The sequence below is a fragment of the Anarhichas minor genome, unplaced genomic scaffold (assembly GCF_050575085.1).
Source record: "Anarhichas minor isolate MPS153535 unplaced genomic scaffold, ASM5057508v1 ptg000012l, whole genome shotgun sequence".
Lineage (NCBI taxonomy): Eukaryota > Metazoa > Chordata > Actinopteri > Perciformes > Anarhichadidae > Anarhichas > Anarhichas minor.
The window spans coordinates 2,738,368-2,755,014 of NW_027466458.1; the positions used below are offsets into that span (position 1 = coordinate 2,738,368).

At 43.0% G+C, this 16,647-nt stretch overlaps 2 protein-coding genes across 3 annotated transcripts in view; one reads left to right on the plus strand and one right to left on the minus strand.

Annotated features, from left to right (window-relative positions):
* Window positions 1–545: 545 nt before the first annotated feature.
* Window positions 546–5,266, minus strand: LOC142948689 (TBC1 domain family member 24-like). Its single transcript, XM_076090823.1, has 11 exons — window positions 5,061–5,266; window positions 4,693–4,895; window positions 4,334–4,595; window positions 4,103–4,219; window positions 2,929–3,345; window positions 2,585–2,824; window positions 2,266–2,421; window positions 1,695–1,758; window positions 1,463–1,561; window positions 1,024–1,321; window positions 546–906 (listed from the first exon to the last, which is right to left on the minus strand). The coding sequence occupies exons 1-11, from the start codon at window positions 5,264–5,266 to the stop codon at window positions 731–733; spliced, it is 2,238 nt and encodes a 745-aa protein (XP_075946938.1). The 3' UTR covers window positions 546–730.
* A 7,623-nt stretch (window positions 5,267–12,889) lies between these two features.
* Window positions 12,890–16,647, plus strand: part of stx8 (syntaxin 8) — a 42,379-nt gene continuing 38,621 nt past the window's right edge. For both annotated transcript variants that reach the window (XM_076090261.1, XM_076090262.1), the window contains exons 1-4: window positions 12,890–13,001; window positions 14,083–14,182; window positions 14,265–14,359; window positions 14,621–14,731. In XM_076090261.1, the coding sequence (XP_075946376.1) occupies window positions 12,985–13,001; window positions 14,083–14,182; window positions 14,265–14,359; window positions 14,621–14,731 (323 nt within the window). In that variant the 5' untranslated portion in view covers window positions 12,890–12,984. The remainder of the gene's footprint in view (window positions 13,002–14,082; window positions 14,183–14,264; window positions 14,360–14,620; window positions 14,732–16,647) is intronic.

A 16,647-nucleotide genomic window follows, 5' to 3' on the forward strand; every position in this document is an offset into this window, starting at 1 on the left:
CACCCCTTATTAGTAATAGCCTCCATATGTTAACAACTCAGAACTTAGAAAGGTTAAACAGAAAGTAAAAATATTTTTTTTTTTCAGTATTACACAGTAAAAAAATATATAATGTTCACAACAGGTCTATATCAGAATAAGTCATTAGACATAGGGAAAACACGAGCCACTGATCACAACATGTGAAAAAGAGCATGAAGTTAAATTGCGTATCAAATGCAAATAAACTGCAAAATACAAAAACATGTGGAATTATATGCATCCGGGTAAAGTACTCTCTTTTTTTGTGCAACAGATAGGATTCATTACAGCAGATGTTGTTGCATGCAATAGCTCTAGCTGGCGCGTCTCAACCCTTCCCTCTGTGATAAGATGAGAAGTTGTTGTTTTTTCGTGTGGAGATTTTCCTTATGTTTTAAGAGAGCTTCTCTGTGAGAGGAACCATTGTTTATGTGGGCTTGTGTAGAACCGTGAGACGAAATGTGCGACGAAATGTGCAATATAAGGCTCTACAAATAAACTTGACTTGACATGTGGACATCAAAGTCAAGTAAAATGTCCCTCAATTGCTTTGCAATATGTCATGTGCACACATCTGCATTTCACAAAATAAATATCTGAAAATTTAAATAAAAATCAAGTCCAATGAAACAGCATTGTGGAAAAAAAAATGTGTTTAAACGACAAAGATGCAAAGTTTCACGGCTTCTCTCTCTCTCTGCCCGTTAGTCTACTGAGAGGGAAAGCTGTGAGAAAAGGAAATAGAGTTCTGGATGCCCCACACTTCCAGGGCCTGGATCTTGAAATGTCCCTTGCAGAGTTGGTTGCTCTTGAATGTGTCACAAGGCTCTGAGAGCCCCCCCTCTAGGTCTTCCTGTAGGCAGAGTGCGTGGCCTCCATCACCACCTAAGAAAGCACAGACATCAGCACCGCATACACACACTGTTAACTAGAACTTTTTATAACGAATAAATGAGACCTAACAATATGTTCAAGACCTAACAATATGTTCCACTGGCGTACCGATTATGAGCTGACTGTCACTGCCTGCGATGAACATGGAGGCTTCCTGTTCCTTGGGTCTCCTCGGCTCTTTGGCCGTCGTGGGCTCCTCTGATGGGGCGGTGAAGGGGATCGTCAGGTAGCTGGGGTCCTGGGGGGTTCCGGCGGGACAGGTCAGAGTCGGGGTGGCGATGGGGGAGCAGCCACCGTTGGACACCGGAGAGGAGGCCAAGCTGCCGTCTCGAGCCTGCTGAGGGGAAGCTGCTCTGGTCATTATGTTGACCATAGCCTGCTGGTAGCGCTCCATGTTGGGACGCAGCTGAGGGAGTGAGCACACTTTATTTATTGAAGGATAATAAAGAAAGGTGACCGACTTGAAGCATGTCGCAGCAAACCCTGTGATGTGACGAGTTGAACTGAAGAAGAAGAAGAAGAAGAAGAAAGCAGGAATATGTCTCACCGTAAAAACAAAACATTCCCCGGTTCCAAAATACGCGAGTCCCTCAGAGTCGTGCTTTTTCCTTTCTATCACATCTGTTGACAGGAAGGCACCAAAGACCTGAGAAATGAGAATTATTTCAGCACAAAATGTATTCCATAATTATGATCAGTAGACATTGGGTTCAAATCTATTAAATAAAAAAGAAAAGCATATACAGCTAAATATTCCAATATTCATTTTCCAATGTTACCTCTTCACACATAGTTTTGATAATCAAGACCGCTGGTTCGTGTCCCTCCACATGTGAATAGAATCTACATGAGAGAGAGAAAACACAGGATTTATTGTTGTTTTTAATATCCATGTCCTTATACTTTTTAACAGACTGATCAGAACTAGTTATTTCAACTCAAGGTATTTTTTGGTAAACAGCGTGAGCTGAACTGTGTGTGAGTGGCTTGACTTTTACACTCAAAGCAAACATGTTGATAGTGAAAACACGCGGCACCGTTCTGTTAACTAGACCTGAGAATCTGCTTTTCACTGCTGGCACATGGTGTTCAGCAGTTATTGATCCACGATGCCCTGCCCTCATTTAAAGGGACAGTTCACCCCAGAGTCAAAAAACACATATTCAACGCCGATATCTCCAAAACTAGGCAACTCACACCAAAACAATCTGGACTGATAAATACTACTACAGGTGAGAGGAAAGATATATACTTTCGATTTTGGGGTGAACTGTCCCTTTAATAGTGCAAGTATGAGGAGTCAGAATGAGATGTTTTTTCTCGATGGCGTGTCAAACGAAGGTGGCTTACGAAGCGAGGCTTCTTCCGTGTTCCGCCGTGCTAAACAGCCGGATGGGGCTGAAAAGGGAGAAGCGCTCAGGTATCCAGGCCCAGACGACTCTCATCTCGGTCCCAGTCACGACACTGGAGGCGAAGTTGCTGAAGCTCACCGTCTCGACCGACTGCCTTTAGGAAATTGAAATAAGATGAATGTGAGCTTTTGTTTTTCAGCAATTACCCATCATGAAAAGTCCTTATACTTATTATAAGCAGATCCCTTTCCTGTTATTTCTGCCGACAAATAAGCCTCTCACGGACTGTTCTATACCAAACTTCTGCGCTGACCCACCTCTTCTGGTGCGTGCCGACACCTTTTTGCATGAGGGCGTCCTTGTTGGCGTTGAACAGGAGGTTGAGCTCCCTCCGCGTGGCCATCGGGATCATGAAGGCCCTCTCCAGAAGATTCTCAGCCGTGCAGTGGCGAGCCACGCTCTGCACGAACCTCTTCATGTCTGTACGGAAGTCCTCCACGTCCGCCACTCTGGATGACACGGATACCTTGTAGAGGCTGAGCAAAGCCAGCGCCACCCTACGCAAGAAACGACACGGTTACGGTGTCTCTCCGGAAGTAACGGCCATGCCGTGAGAAACCACACACTCAGATTTTTGTTTCCGCGTGAGGCAGCAACAAACCTGTAGAGGACCTTGTAGCCCTCCAAGATGTAGACATCCAGCACTCTGATGGCGTATGTGAAGGGAAGGTCGGCGAATATCCACATGATCCAGTCGGAGTAGAACTCAAAGAGGTTCTGGTGAGAGCTGGCGATCAGCTTGCGGATGCCCCTGCAGCACCTGTTGGCGAGGTCCCCGAAGGTCATGCAGGAGGCGCGGTAGGTGAGGAAGGTCTGGTCGATGTAGCGCTTGTTGGGGTCGTCGTAGCAGATGAGCCGGGACACGCTGTGGAAACACTCGGCCTCGTCCTCGCTGAAGTGGAGGAGGAGGGAGACCAGTTCGGGCAGGATGGGGCAGAAGTTCATGTCCGGGAAGCATTTGCCGAGGCAAATGAGGATCTTTTTCACGGAGTTCAGGCCTGCTTTGTTGAGACAGTATCTGGATAAGAGAGGACGGAGAAGACGATTCACTTGGGGAGACTTTCATTTAAAAGCACTCATGATAATTCAACATTTAAAGCATAACATCTCGCATCAGATCTTTTTTTTCTTTTTAAATCCAACAAAGGTCACTCAAAATTAACTGAGATGTTTAAAGCTACTACAATGAACTTCCATTTTGTGTTGATTTTGGCGGTCTGCGTGGATGAAAGTGGTAGTGTTACCGAGTCCCTTTAGAAAACCAATACAACTAATTTCACTGCAGCAGGTTTTGACCAAAGCTCAGTTCTGGTTCTGGTTCTCCCGTGCCTCTCTTCCCTCCAGCGGGCCCAGCAATACGGCCTGGGTCTCCAGCAGCGTGGTGTCGGCGTCGGCTCCCATGCGGGGACCGGAGGAGCAGAGAGGAGAAGCTCTGCTCCTGGAGGAGGAGGAGACGCTCCCGCCGGGGCGGTGAGCTCTCCTCCTCCCACCGGAGCACCCGATTGCAGGTCGAAGGCGAAGCCAGATCCGGGTCTGTCTGTGGCGGGCTGGTCGCTGCCTGGAGACCCCGAAGGTATCTGAGCTGAAGGAGTTCCTGGTGAACCTGCATGATTTAATCTGAGTGCCTTGCAGTAACTTTAAACATGATGAGGGCACTTTACAGGTTTGTTCTCTTGCTAGTTTAATCTTCATACGTTTGTTTTAACTACAGTCTCCATGTTTTTATATCGCACCATGTCAATGACACATGACCCAACATTATCCCACCAAAGTACCTGGGTATTTCTCCTGCCTCCATGTACTCTGGGACCGCATGGGTGCTGATTTTCTGTTCTCCAAAGTGCTGCTTGGCCACTTCATAGTGGACATTTCTGTCTGGAGTGATGCACCTGCTGCAGATTTAACATCAATTACATTTGGATTTAGATGGAAAAAGCACCCACCGACTTTGCAAAAAAGTGTGCTTCATGACATCATTTATAAAAATTCAACGAGGCAATCTTAACCTTGAATTGATGCTGTGGATGATGTGGTAGTAAGCTTTGGCCCTCAGCGTGTGCGGCGTGGCCCAGAATCCCTCTCGGCCCATGGTTTTCAGCTGCTGGTGGTCACTCTGCAGGATCTGCTGGTACCGTTCCGCAGCTTCGGGGTCGATCTTCTCCCAGTCCACAAACTGCCCATACTTCATCCCCGAGCAGGAGTTAATCTCCCAGTTGTCCGACTCAGAGATGGTCATCATGGACACTGGCTTGAGATTGCCTTTACTGCCTGAGCAAAGTATGCACACACACTCAGTTTTATTTTAGGCAAATAGACTTTGGGAGAGGAACACCTGCGATTATGAAAAATAGCATCATTTCAGTACCATTATGTTCTCTTGTTTGTGAATGCTTGCTTCGTTTGGACTTGGACTTCTTAGAGCTGACTGGAACACCGGGCCCATCCCCTTCTCTCTTTTCCTTTTTGTTCACTTGATACTGGAATAGGGAGCTCGCCCTCTCCCTCAGCGGACTGGACCGTGAGAAGTTCCCCACGTCGTAATCGGAGGTCTCACAGCTGTAAAAGGACCTGGAGAGCAGTAGAATCAGCATTAACTATGTGCTCAGTAATAAGCCCCTTTTTTTTTTTCTTGTGTTTTCCCACAACAATAAAAGCCAAAACCCACATCAATTAAAAGTAAGACACGTGTCTGTTGAATGATGAGAAAAAAAAACAGCACATGTGAAAACGTACCTGGAGCGAGGCCTCAGAAAGGTCTCCTCTGTCTGCGTCTGCACGCCGTAGTTCTTGCTTTCCTCCGAACTGTAGTAGGAGTGAGACCTTTGCCGGCCTCTGCCCCCCGCCACGGAGCCCAGGTCCTGGTCGGACGACGCGCACATTGTGATGGAATTCATGTCGCCACAGTCGGAGAACTCCGCCGTTCTTGAAACGTCGATCATCGTCTCAAGTCTTGTCCCTCCACGTGCTGCGATCCGGAGAGTTAAAAGTGTCACTAAGCTGCTCGTTCTGAGGGCCGGGGCGTTATATAGGCCTGTGGGCCTGCGGTCACGTGAGACAGGTGTGGTGGTTGGGTTTGTTTGTGGTGACTCCAGCCGTTGACAAAAAAAACAAACAGTTGAGCTGACTTTCCTGTTTTAACATTGGCAACGTGCAGTGTCTCATTCTGAGAAGTAATTAGTCCAACTGGAATGTATCCCCGGTGCCACTAAAATCAGAAGCATGATATAAGGAATAAAAACGTCCAGATCACATGACATAACACACTTTACATCCACTCACACCTCAAGAGATCTTTCATCGCTGTTGCAGTTATTACAGACGAGCTTTTAATATTATCTGTTTATAGGGAATACCTGTCGAAGAATTCAATATTCATAACAAGGTCATCAGAAACAGGAGTGTAATCATGTTCTTTTCTCCGAAACCGCCTGCAGCGAAATGTCAAATGATTCTATTCCAAGAAGTCCTCCAAAGGTTATTATTCGACACAACAGTCGTTGTGTTTTGATCAAAACACAACGACTGTTTGGTCATGAAACATAAAACCTCGACAAGCACTTATCTCATATGTGGGCGCCGCATGTAACCGAGTTGAAAAACAAACTCTAGGGATGTCGTTGGTCCTTCATGTTAATTTCCATGAAGGGCTGGCTCACTATCAAGTCATGCTTGTACAGTTTGGGGGCAATGTAAGTAAATGAAAGCAGTTACAACACAGATATCATTCAGCCTGCATATTATTCAGCCTGTGACCTATATTGTGACAAGGAGCGTACCGTTTACATCTCTTTAGGTCCATATAAACATTGTACAGAATTCACAAGGAGGGGAGGGTGTTGCTGGGGGGGGGGTGGCAGGTTGTATATTTGGGTACCAGCACTCATGTGTGTCAGCAAAAGAAATGTGTCAAACTACACGGGGAGGAGAAAATAAGGGGATGGTTTTATTGTGCAACACGGTGTAAAAAGCAAAAATCCACTTGTCATAACCAGGTTAATAATAAACAGTTGGTCTCTCAGCATTTAATTCATTTGTGGGAAGAAAACTAAATGCAATTCTTTCTTTTTTTTTGGAAGATTATTATTTAAGCTATAAGATATCGTTTTAGTAAAAACTCAATTGCAGTTGAGGTGCATAACAGGAATCACAAATAACGTAAATTTAGTCACCGACGCAAACTAGAGGCGAGACGGGCATCTCGTCACACTTTTTGCTTTCACTTCAATTTCTCGGTCTAGTACATTGCAGTCAGTCATTTTTCCTATTAAACTAAATAATACATCCTGAGGTCCACTTGTATGATCATAAGATTTCTCACTCAATAAGGAGTTATAAATGGGAAAGCACAGGAAGTGCATTTGTGACAAGTTGATGTTGAAGTTAGATGTACGCGAAAGGTTTTTTCTCTGCAATAATAACTTGATTCGATCGCCACCCTGAATGCTCTTTTTGATGGTTTCTAGGCCTTCAACCACAAGGCTGAATGGATTGCTGTTATGCACTTTTCAGAAGTGCCTATAGGCCACAGGGTAATCCAAATGTGCTTTTCTGATTGCATACTGTCCAGGACGATTACACAAACAAAGCCCATTCTATCTCTCGATCTAACCTCTTCAAGCTGGAGTCTCTTTAAAAGAGACACGTATTCATAGAGATCAGTTTCAAGATGGCCCCTTCAACATGGGACAGGTTAGGCCCTCTAGACCCTTTGTCTTGATACCTGCAATATGAGTGAGAATAAAGCTACCAGAGCTTCCAACTCTTCGGATTTGATTTCATGGTGGACGAGAGCTTCAAAGTGTGGCTCATTGAGATCAATGGCGCTCCGGCCTGTGCGCAGTCAGTACCATTCAGCTGATCATTTGTGTTCAAAATGTTTCTTTCACTTCTATTTGTTCCTGTTTTTTTTCTTACAGCCTTGTTCTCTGTCTCCTATTCACATCTATACCTGCAGTCTGCATTTAGACTTCTCTTGGCCTCCGTTTACAATATGGAGAAAACAAGCTTTGTGTGTATGTTTGTTGTTTTTCTTCCTTGGAGGGTCAGAGTCAGAGATAGGAAAGCTTTGAAAGCATTATCATCGTTTCAAAGATAAACAGTAGAATTTTGCTCCTTACTGAACTTTTATTTACCTCCATCTTCACCACCAACTCCTGCTCCTCCCCCAAACTGAGAGGGCCTCTCCACGTGGGCCCTTTCACTCGACTGTAAGCACACGCGAATCCTCCCCCTTCGTCTCCTCCGTCCTCACTCCTGAACTCTACCTGAGAAGAAGCACATGCCGGCGAGCATGGAGAGGGAAGTCACCGAGCTGCAGAGAGGATGTGATTTTTAATTTAAGCAGCAACAATCGACAGGATATAACATTCTTTTTTTTTTTATCCAGAGCAAATTGAGTATTTTTAGGTATACAATCAAAATGTCCCGACAGCTCTGGTGGAGATGGACTCATCCTGAGGACGGCTGCTGTCTTCCAGATGTTTTTACGGTCAGGTCACTACCGTTAGATCCTCACTGATCTTGATGAGAGATTTAATAATGAATGAAGGCCTAATTAATGAAGTTTACGAGGCTGTGCCACGTGCGTAAAATGCGCAGAACGCTTCTTTCAATGTGTAAACACATCGATCCTGCTGCTGTGTGATGACAAGTATTTAATAAACTAAAAGGAAAGAATACTAAATACAAACAAACGGCGTGAACATACACATTAGTGTGAAGATAACACTGATTATAAAAAAGGTTGTGGTATGCAGATAGCACAGTATTGATCGAGATCCAGGAGGTGGCAGCAACGTGGTGCTGCCACGTAATTGATGCCGTAAAACCCCAAAGACGAAGAAGAAGAAGTGTTCTTGCTCCCCCTGAAGAAGACACATGTGGAAACGTAAATAAATAGAGATTGATGAAGTGAACAGTGTGTGTGTGTGTGCTGTCCTCCTTCAGCCAGAGAAGAGTTCCAGCAGCAGCACAAGTTTGATGAGATCGAGTTGTTTTTGTTTGAAATTCATAAGGCTTCATAAAACTCTTCTTAAGGGTTCTAAAGAATAAAACATTGTGGAAATAATATTTTATAAGTTCAGCGTTGATGATGCTTTATACCTCCATGTCAAAGTGACAACGATGTCTGTGTCTGTGTGTGTTTCTTTCCTTCTGCTTATCTTTCTCTCTGCCTTGGTGTCAACAAATTATGAATAAAATGGTTTATGGGCAGATGGGAGTTTGTGGATGATTGTTTACAAGTTTTTGATAATGACGATAATCACAATAATACTGTTAATATTCGTAGTAATAATGAGAACACATCAAAAAGAAAGATATGAGTCCTGTGTTACACAGCATATTATAACTACCATAACTTTATTCAGTTATTCAGACACAGAGAACTGCTCCAACGTGTCAGAACAGATTATAATTTCTACATTTTTGAAATGGAATAATGTGTTACAAACATCAATAACACGTGATAGCATAACTGTATGAGTTTTAAGTGAAGTGACAGCACTGTGAGTTATTAGCTATTGTACAGTGGCCCGTCCTAAACCTGCTGAGACTCTTCCAAAGTCTCGGGCCACCATCCTGCCTGCAGACCTGCCGGTTGCCTCCAGCATGGCCCCCGGCCCTCCTCGACTCCACTGCACCACGACGGCCCTCTGATCCACAACCGCTCTGACGAAGAGTACCAGCAACTCCACCGCCAAGTTGTGGACAATATGCTGAGGTGTGTTGTGTCAAAAATCTATCTGATGATTATCACATTTTCTAATCACTTTACTTTTTCACTCAATTTATTCCATGTATAAACTTTTTAATCTCATGTTTTCCTCTCCTCACAGGTTCAAGAACGGCCGTCTGCGTCCGCACACCTTAAATCTGGGACGTCGCATCAAACAGAAGCTCTGGGAGAGACTGGACAGTCCCACATTAAAAGAGACAGTAGACAAAGACGGACGGGTGCACGTGGACATCCCATACGGGGTCGGTGTTCATCCTCCACATTATTCTGTGGACACTTCGGAAGAACCAAAGATCGAAGACGAAATAATGATCAAATAAGATCATAACTGTAAATATTATTGTAGTAAATGTTTAAATGTAATAGTTTAAGTAATCTTCTTCAAAGCTGAAGAATCCTCTTTTTGTTTGAGTCGGTGAATGCAGCCTTTGTCAACAATGTTTTTATTCAGCTTCAGCCTCAAAAGTTCCTGAAATAATCTTCCAGAACACAAACAGCCTCTGAAAACCAGCTAAAGCACCTTCCTCCACCCTCAACCTACAACCTCCACCATCAGCCGACAGCTGAGGTCAAACCTCCACCTACAGCAGGGGTGGGCAATTATTTTTCCCAAGGGGCCACATGAGAAACAGGGACTGTTGTGGAGGGCCGGACCAATAGACTGAACTCAATCCTGCTCAATATTATTCCACCTCTTTATAAAAAGCAGTACATTGTATGGTTTTGATGAGCTGTGAGTGGTAAGAGTACATTTTATGATCAGTGGTGGAATGTAACTAGTATATTTACTTAAGTAAAGTACCTTGAATTTGTACATAAGTATTCTATTCAACTTTGTACTTCCAGTCCACTACATCTCAGATTGAAATATTGTACTTTTTACTCCACTACATTTGTCTGCCAGCTTTAGTTACTAGTTACTTTGCACATTATCATTTTTCAAACCTTTCCTAACTACACAAACTGAACAGAGTATAAAATGAGTTAAAATGAGCTCCACCGTAAACATCTGCAGCAGGAATAATCCAAACATATACATTTGTAATATCCATATATACTAGTAAAACACTGACGGAGATCATGTTTTTGCAAAATTTTGGGAGCATTATCCACACTGCACGTGAAGGGAGAAGAAATCATGTGCATTTCACTCTCAACTGTTTTAAAGTCTTGAAATCGCCTTGAAAACTCACCATGCAGTGCCCCTAACATGGAGGAGTACCCGTGGAGATGCTCAACTGATGGTGTGGCTTCTTTCAGGGTTTGCAGGAGGGTGAGTGCGTTACCTGCATCTGGCTTGAAAGAAACTGCAACTTTGTCATGAAAGCCTTCACCAGGCTGTACATGCGATGTGCAAAGAGGCCCTTGCCTTGCAGTTTGGTATTCAGATCATTCATTAGTGCAGTCACATCAACAGCAAATGCAAAATCTGTCATCCAGTTTGCATCGGAGAGCTCTGGGATGTCCTTGCCTTTCTTCTCACAAAACTCTTGAATCTCTGCTCTCAGGTCCCGACCTCTTTGAAGCACTTTGCCCAGGCTGAGCCACCTGACAGCTGTGTTCAGTCTCATGCTCCTCCAAGAGTGCATTGGATTCAATGCTCTTGCCCTGATGACGTTAACTATTTTAGTTACATCATCAATAACATGGTTACGTTTGAGCACATTCTGATGTATAATGCAATGCAAAAATACACATTTCAGTGCTGGGTTTATTTCAGTCACTTTATCTTGCATCCGCTTTAAAAGTCCGACATTTCTCCCCGTCACGTGCCAGTTTGTCCCATTTCAGTCCCAGCGTGTGGAAGCATGCATTTACCTCCGTGAACAAATCACTCCCCGTCGTCGTCCCTTTCATTGACTGCATTGCTGCCAGCTACTCTGTGATCTCGAAGTCTTTCGTTAGCCCACGTACAAAGATGAGTAACTGGTCTGCTTTTTTTTTTTTTGCAGCTGAAGCTCCAGATTTCCCGCCATGTCCCCGATCCTCCTCGCTACGGTGCGCCTGGAGTCCATTTTGTCGGATATCACAAAGCTGGTCTTGGCTGCTGCATCCCTGGATGTGTGAAGCTTGGTAAAAAAGGCCTTGTTGCTTTTGCAGCTTAGCTAGCAAAGCCTCAGACGTCCGTTCCCGCTCTGCATCCGTCAATCTTTCGTATTTCTCCGTGCGTTTCCTCTCGTAATGACGATTCAAATTGTAATCCTTCAACACTGCGACTTGTTCTCCACAAACTAAGCACACGGCTTTACCTTTGACTTCAGTAAAGAAATACTTTAATGTCCATGTTTTGTTTAAAAACTCTACACTCTGTGTCAATCTTTCTTTTTTAATACAGGCTGGCATTTGTGAGGGCTAACAGCTAACTCACATCTCCGTAAACGCAGTGACGCTGCTGCTGCTCACACACTGACACACGTTCACTAACGTACTTAAATTGAGAAGAAAACAACAACAAAAGTCGCCTTCAAAATAAAAGCAATGCAGCTCTATTCTGTGCATGATGTACACTAATTTACGTTTTATTCCTAATTTCCCAATGACCTCCCGCGGGCCACATCCGGCCCGCGGGCCGTACTATGCCCATCTGTGTTAAGGCCTTGCCATCTCCCTGCCACTAATAATACAAAAGACTGTCTTTCGTTTTGTTTTCTGTACATTTATGTTTTCTTAATTTGTTTTCATCATTTCCCTTCTATACATCATAGAGCATCATGTGGTTATACTTTGCATGTGATTATTTCTTGCTCAGGTGTTTAAACAGGAGTCCAATCTAATAAATGATTATTAATAACAGCTAGTATGTTGATTTATCCAGACAAATAGAAATCTTCAATGATGGTCTCTTGTGTTGGCCTCTTGTGTCTGTTTGCCCAGAATAAAAACTACCAGTTTACAGATCAACTCTGTAATATACAATTTTATATAGAGAAACAAAAACACTATTTTAGAAAATCAAAACTGGTCAAAGAATGTAATGGAAGAGGTTTAAAAACACTTGGCTTTTAATCAGTTATACGATCATTAAAAATGTATTGTATAAAAGCCTCTATGTAACAAACTTTCCAGAAACATTAAAAAAAGAGATTGTAGCGTTAGAAGTTTTGTTAAAATGTGATTTTGAAATAAAAAATTGGCTTTTGAAGTTTTTTTGAATTTCATCGACTAATACTGTTATTGGAGGATGATAGTTATAGTTACCCATGGTTTCACTCCACCGTGTGGAACAACAGAACAATTACAATCAATAGGGAAACCTCAACCAGTCAAAATTGGTATAAAGAAAATACAATTATTTTTGTCAGTGAACTCATGGACGATCGTGGCTTCTTCTCACAAAATCTCAAAAGTTGAGTAGGTATTATAATAATAAAATGATATTTAGGATCTATATCACATTCATCCATGTAAATGGAAAAATCGGAAACACTTGCCAACCCCTTGGTTTAAAAAAATCTCAATATTCGACCAATATTAGCTTCTACACACCAGCTAATACAAATAAGTCATACTACGTTAGGATTTCTGATGTATTTTATGTGCATTATTGATGGGTCTCAGAATAGGCTATACATGATGTGTGATTTGCTATGTTTGGGATTGTACATATATCTAAGGATTTATACATTGATTGGTGAAATGTGATGATGAAATAAGTAAGTATATTTATTTATATTATGCACATTTACTATCTTTATTTATTGTCAATATGGCCCTGCTGGTTTACATCTTTCCATATTGCTCGATATCGTCCATTTGTAAAGTACTGATTTGCGCTAAATAAAGTTTTTTGTTTTTTGTAAAGATTGTTCCTCGCATCGTGCCGTCGTGACGTCACACCCAAACAAGAGACAGATTTCTGTTGATTACTGCCTGGTGGTGCAAACTAACTGGATTTTCTCTTCATAGCTAACTTCGATCGTAATGTCTCAGGACCCGTGGTAAGCAATGTGTTCTCAGGCTACCGTAAATGATCTCAACTGTATTATTAACTACAGCACATGGTGTTACTAACGCTAATAACTTGGCTACTCTTTCTGTATCCTTATCCTCTGCTTGCTAAAGTGCTAGCTAGCTAGCTAGCTAGCTCTTCCCTGTTGAGACGAACGTTGAACAAATACAATACTTGCACTTTAATAAGCCATTTAGATGATCTCTGTAAGTTGTAAAACGTAACGTTAGTATAGCGGTCACCGATAAGACTCATGACATTCGTGCTATTTAAGCGATATACTTGTATTTACTTTTCAGACTGAAGCCTGGTAACGTCAACAGAATCAGGAAAGAGGAAAAAGTCACATGATGAATGCAGCTATGTCTTGGGCTTATTCTCTGACGTTTTACCCAATAATACAAAACTGTAATGACAAAAATGTACATTAGCATTAGCGCTGTATTGAATAATGCAGTCAGTGGTGTTTCATCCTTTTCCGACACTCAGTGGTAAGATATATTTACAACATTCAAAAAGTCCAGCATCAAAAACGACTAACGAGTTACATGAAGCAGTCTGAGCACTGATCATTGTGAGCTAGATAGCAAAACTAGCTAATATTTACTGCACTTTAGTGTGTTCCTGAAATACATGTTTTGTAGGTTACACATTAGGAAACAGACAAGTCAATTGTCTTCACCCTGTACAAATCCAATGCTCAGTGAGTGACCGTTTAGTTTTGTACATCACACTTTAACCACATCACTTATGTGGCTCCTTAATGTATCTGTGCCAACTGTTTGTCACGAGGCAGTAATTCAATTTACACGTTTTCCTCAATTTTTAATGTGCAGATGTCGACCATATTATCTGCCATGAGAATTGTTTTTGTTACTGTTGTTTACATTCCTTATGGTGCAATTTAAAAAAATAAATAAAATGCACTACAGGAATGTGCTACTGTTTCTGTTATGTTTGTCATGTATTTTGTTTTGTGCTACATCTGAATTTCGTTGTGGATCCCTGTGTTGCATCATGACAATAAATGAACCCTGAATGACATCTCTATCCCGTTCTCTGATCTGCAGGTTGCAGAACTATGACGCCACCTGTCGCTTGGCACAGGAAACAGCAGAAAACATTCATGAGCGCAACAGGCAGCAGAGAACAGGGGGGAACCCTGCAAAGGTAAGGTGTGACCTTCACAAAGTGCCGTCCCCTACACATTTCTCTGGTAACCAGTCGGTGTGAACATCTTCTGTCTTTTCAGATCAACATGACGCTGCGGGCATCACTGCAGAAGCTCAAACAGAATATTTCCCAGCTTAGAGAGGGTTTGTTGCGAGCATCATCCAGTCGGCGCTTGTATCCTTTCTTCTGAGAACGTTCCGAGTATTGGAAGTCATGCGGTTGAGATTACATATTGTGCTGCAGGCTCCCCCCTTGCTTGCAGTAGCAGTTGTCTTCCTATAGAGGGCGGTAGAGTGCTATCAAAAGGTCTGCCCTAACTTCTCAAATAGAACGGTGTCTGTTGTTCATGGGTTCATTCCAAACTGGCCCAAAGAAAAGTGTCGGGAGCATCCAAGGTGGTTTAAGGGATGATGACCTTTAACATGGCTCCATCAGAATGCAGCCAGAAGCCGATAGGAGGCAGAACCTCATCGACGACCTGCTAACCAGAGAGAAGCAGCTCAATGCCACCTTCAAGGGAGACTTCATGGAACCTGAATCTTCAAGGTATTTAATATTCAAGTAGATTATGCTGTCCTAAATGAGAGGGAAAGTTGGTACATCTCACTAAGCATTCTCTACTGTTATGAGTGGGTCACACAAGGACTACATTTAGTAGGACTACAAAAATGATCTCTGTCCACACGGTTTTAGAAATTATTTCCGTTCATTCTATCACACCTGAAAATTAATATCACGTGACTTTTCACGTACACTGGGCAAGCTTTAATAATAAAAGGTCGTGCTTGATACCGAAGATCTACTTCTATATTTCCCAAACACGCCCTCAAACAGACAAATTTAGTGGAAAGTTTAGTGGAAAGTTTAGTTGCAAGGCTGCGGGTCCCACTCACTCACTCACTCACTCACTCACACACACATATCACATTTAATTCAATAAATCAAAATTTACTAGATTATGGGTCAATAAATTTGGTCAACACACATCTGTCTCTCGTTCCCTCTCGGTTTCCTTGTTGTCTGTTGGCTGGAAGTCCCCGTCACACTGGAGAGCATTTATGCTTTGGTTCGTTTACAGTTTCTTCCTGAACTTCACAATAATTGTGCCCCCAAAAAAAAAAAAGCATTGATAACGAAAGAAAAATCCTCCGTTTTGTGTCCGTCGCCCTCCTCAAAGCCGCCAACAGGGACTTTTAAAACATCCGCTCCTTAGAGCTTATAATGCCGCCGGACACGCCAACAGCTTGCTTCTTCCGCATGTAGGCAGTAGTAGAATAATGAAATGCAGAATTCATTTGCACAACAGCTGCTAATATAGACGACAAGGTCAGCAACGCCTGTCGTCATCCGTTATCCATGATGAATCGACCACTGGCAGTGGATCGGTAATCAAGGCTGAATCGGGGAAGGACACATCTTGACTGCTGAGACCCAATCAAGTAGCCAACGCAAATGTCTAGTTCATCGTTTTCAATGGTCCCCGGTTCTGCCCGTCCACATTACAACCCCTTAGTTTCCAAACTAAAACGGTGTCGGCAGCGTTTTCAAACATCTCAGTTTAAGGGGTTCTACAACACCGAAGTAGTGTGGACGCTAAGCGTAAACCTAGCAAAAGATATGCGTGTTAAAATTAAAACATAGTAGTTTGGATGTAGCCTAAGACAATTAGACCATTAGATCCAAATTTCAAAGGTTTGGGAGAGTCTCAACATATCTTTGACCAATGTGATACTTTTATGGTTCCCTTTTTAATTTTTTAAACCACACTTTTATTTTGAAAATGATTCTGGGACAGCCAGCTTGTTGCTGAAGTAGTTCAAGAAAATTGTGTGATATTTCTGCACCCTGAGTCTCCGTCAGTCAGTGTCAAGAGTGCTGGACGGCCAATTAAAAATAATGAATCCTCATCCTCTTGTCTATGTCCTTGACCAGAGAGGTCACAGGCTCCGTTCCCCGCTTTGATGAGACGTCACCGGTCACTGACTCTCTGCGAGAGTCTTCGTACATCCGGTACGACCCATGTGCCGTGACCTCTCCCTGTGCTATCACTCGGAAGGAAGTCCGTCTGTCTGCCATTTTGACAGGCCGCTTAACTTCACGCCTAATTCTTTTTCATTACGAGAAATATCTCGCTTCGCCCTGCTGATCACACCTCCTGAGATGGACTCACACACACACACACACACACACACACACACACACACACACACACACACAATCATACGAATGCAGTTGAGCGTCTTGATGAACAAAGATGGAAGGAGCGGGTTTACAGTTTCTAACTCTCCGCTGAGCATTAGTTCTAGTACTTGTGGAGTTAATCAGAGAGCTGCATGCCACAGCTTGTATCCTCTTCATTGAGTCAATGTGACAGCAGTCGTTACTTGGTGCAATGTCTGACCTGGTCTGGCCCAGGTGTGATATTTGTTTGGACAGGAAGAGGAAACGGTGTCACGTTGTTT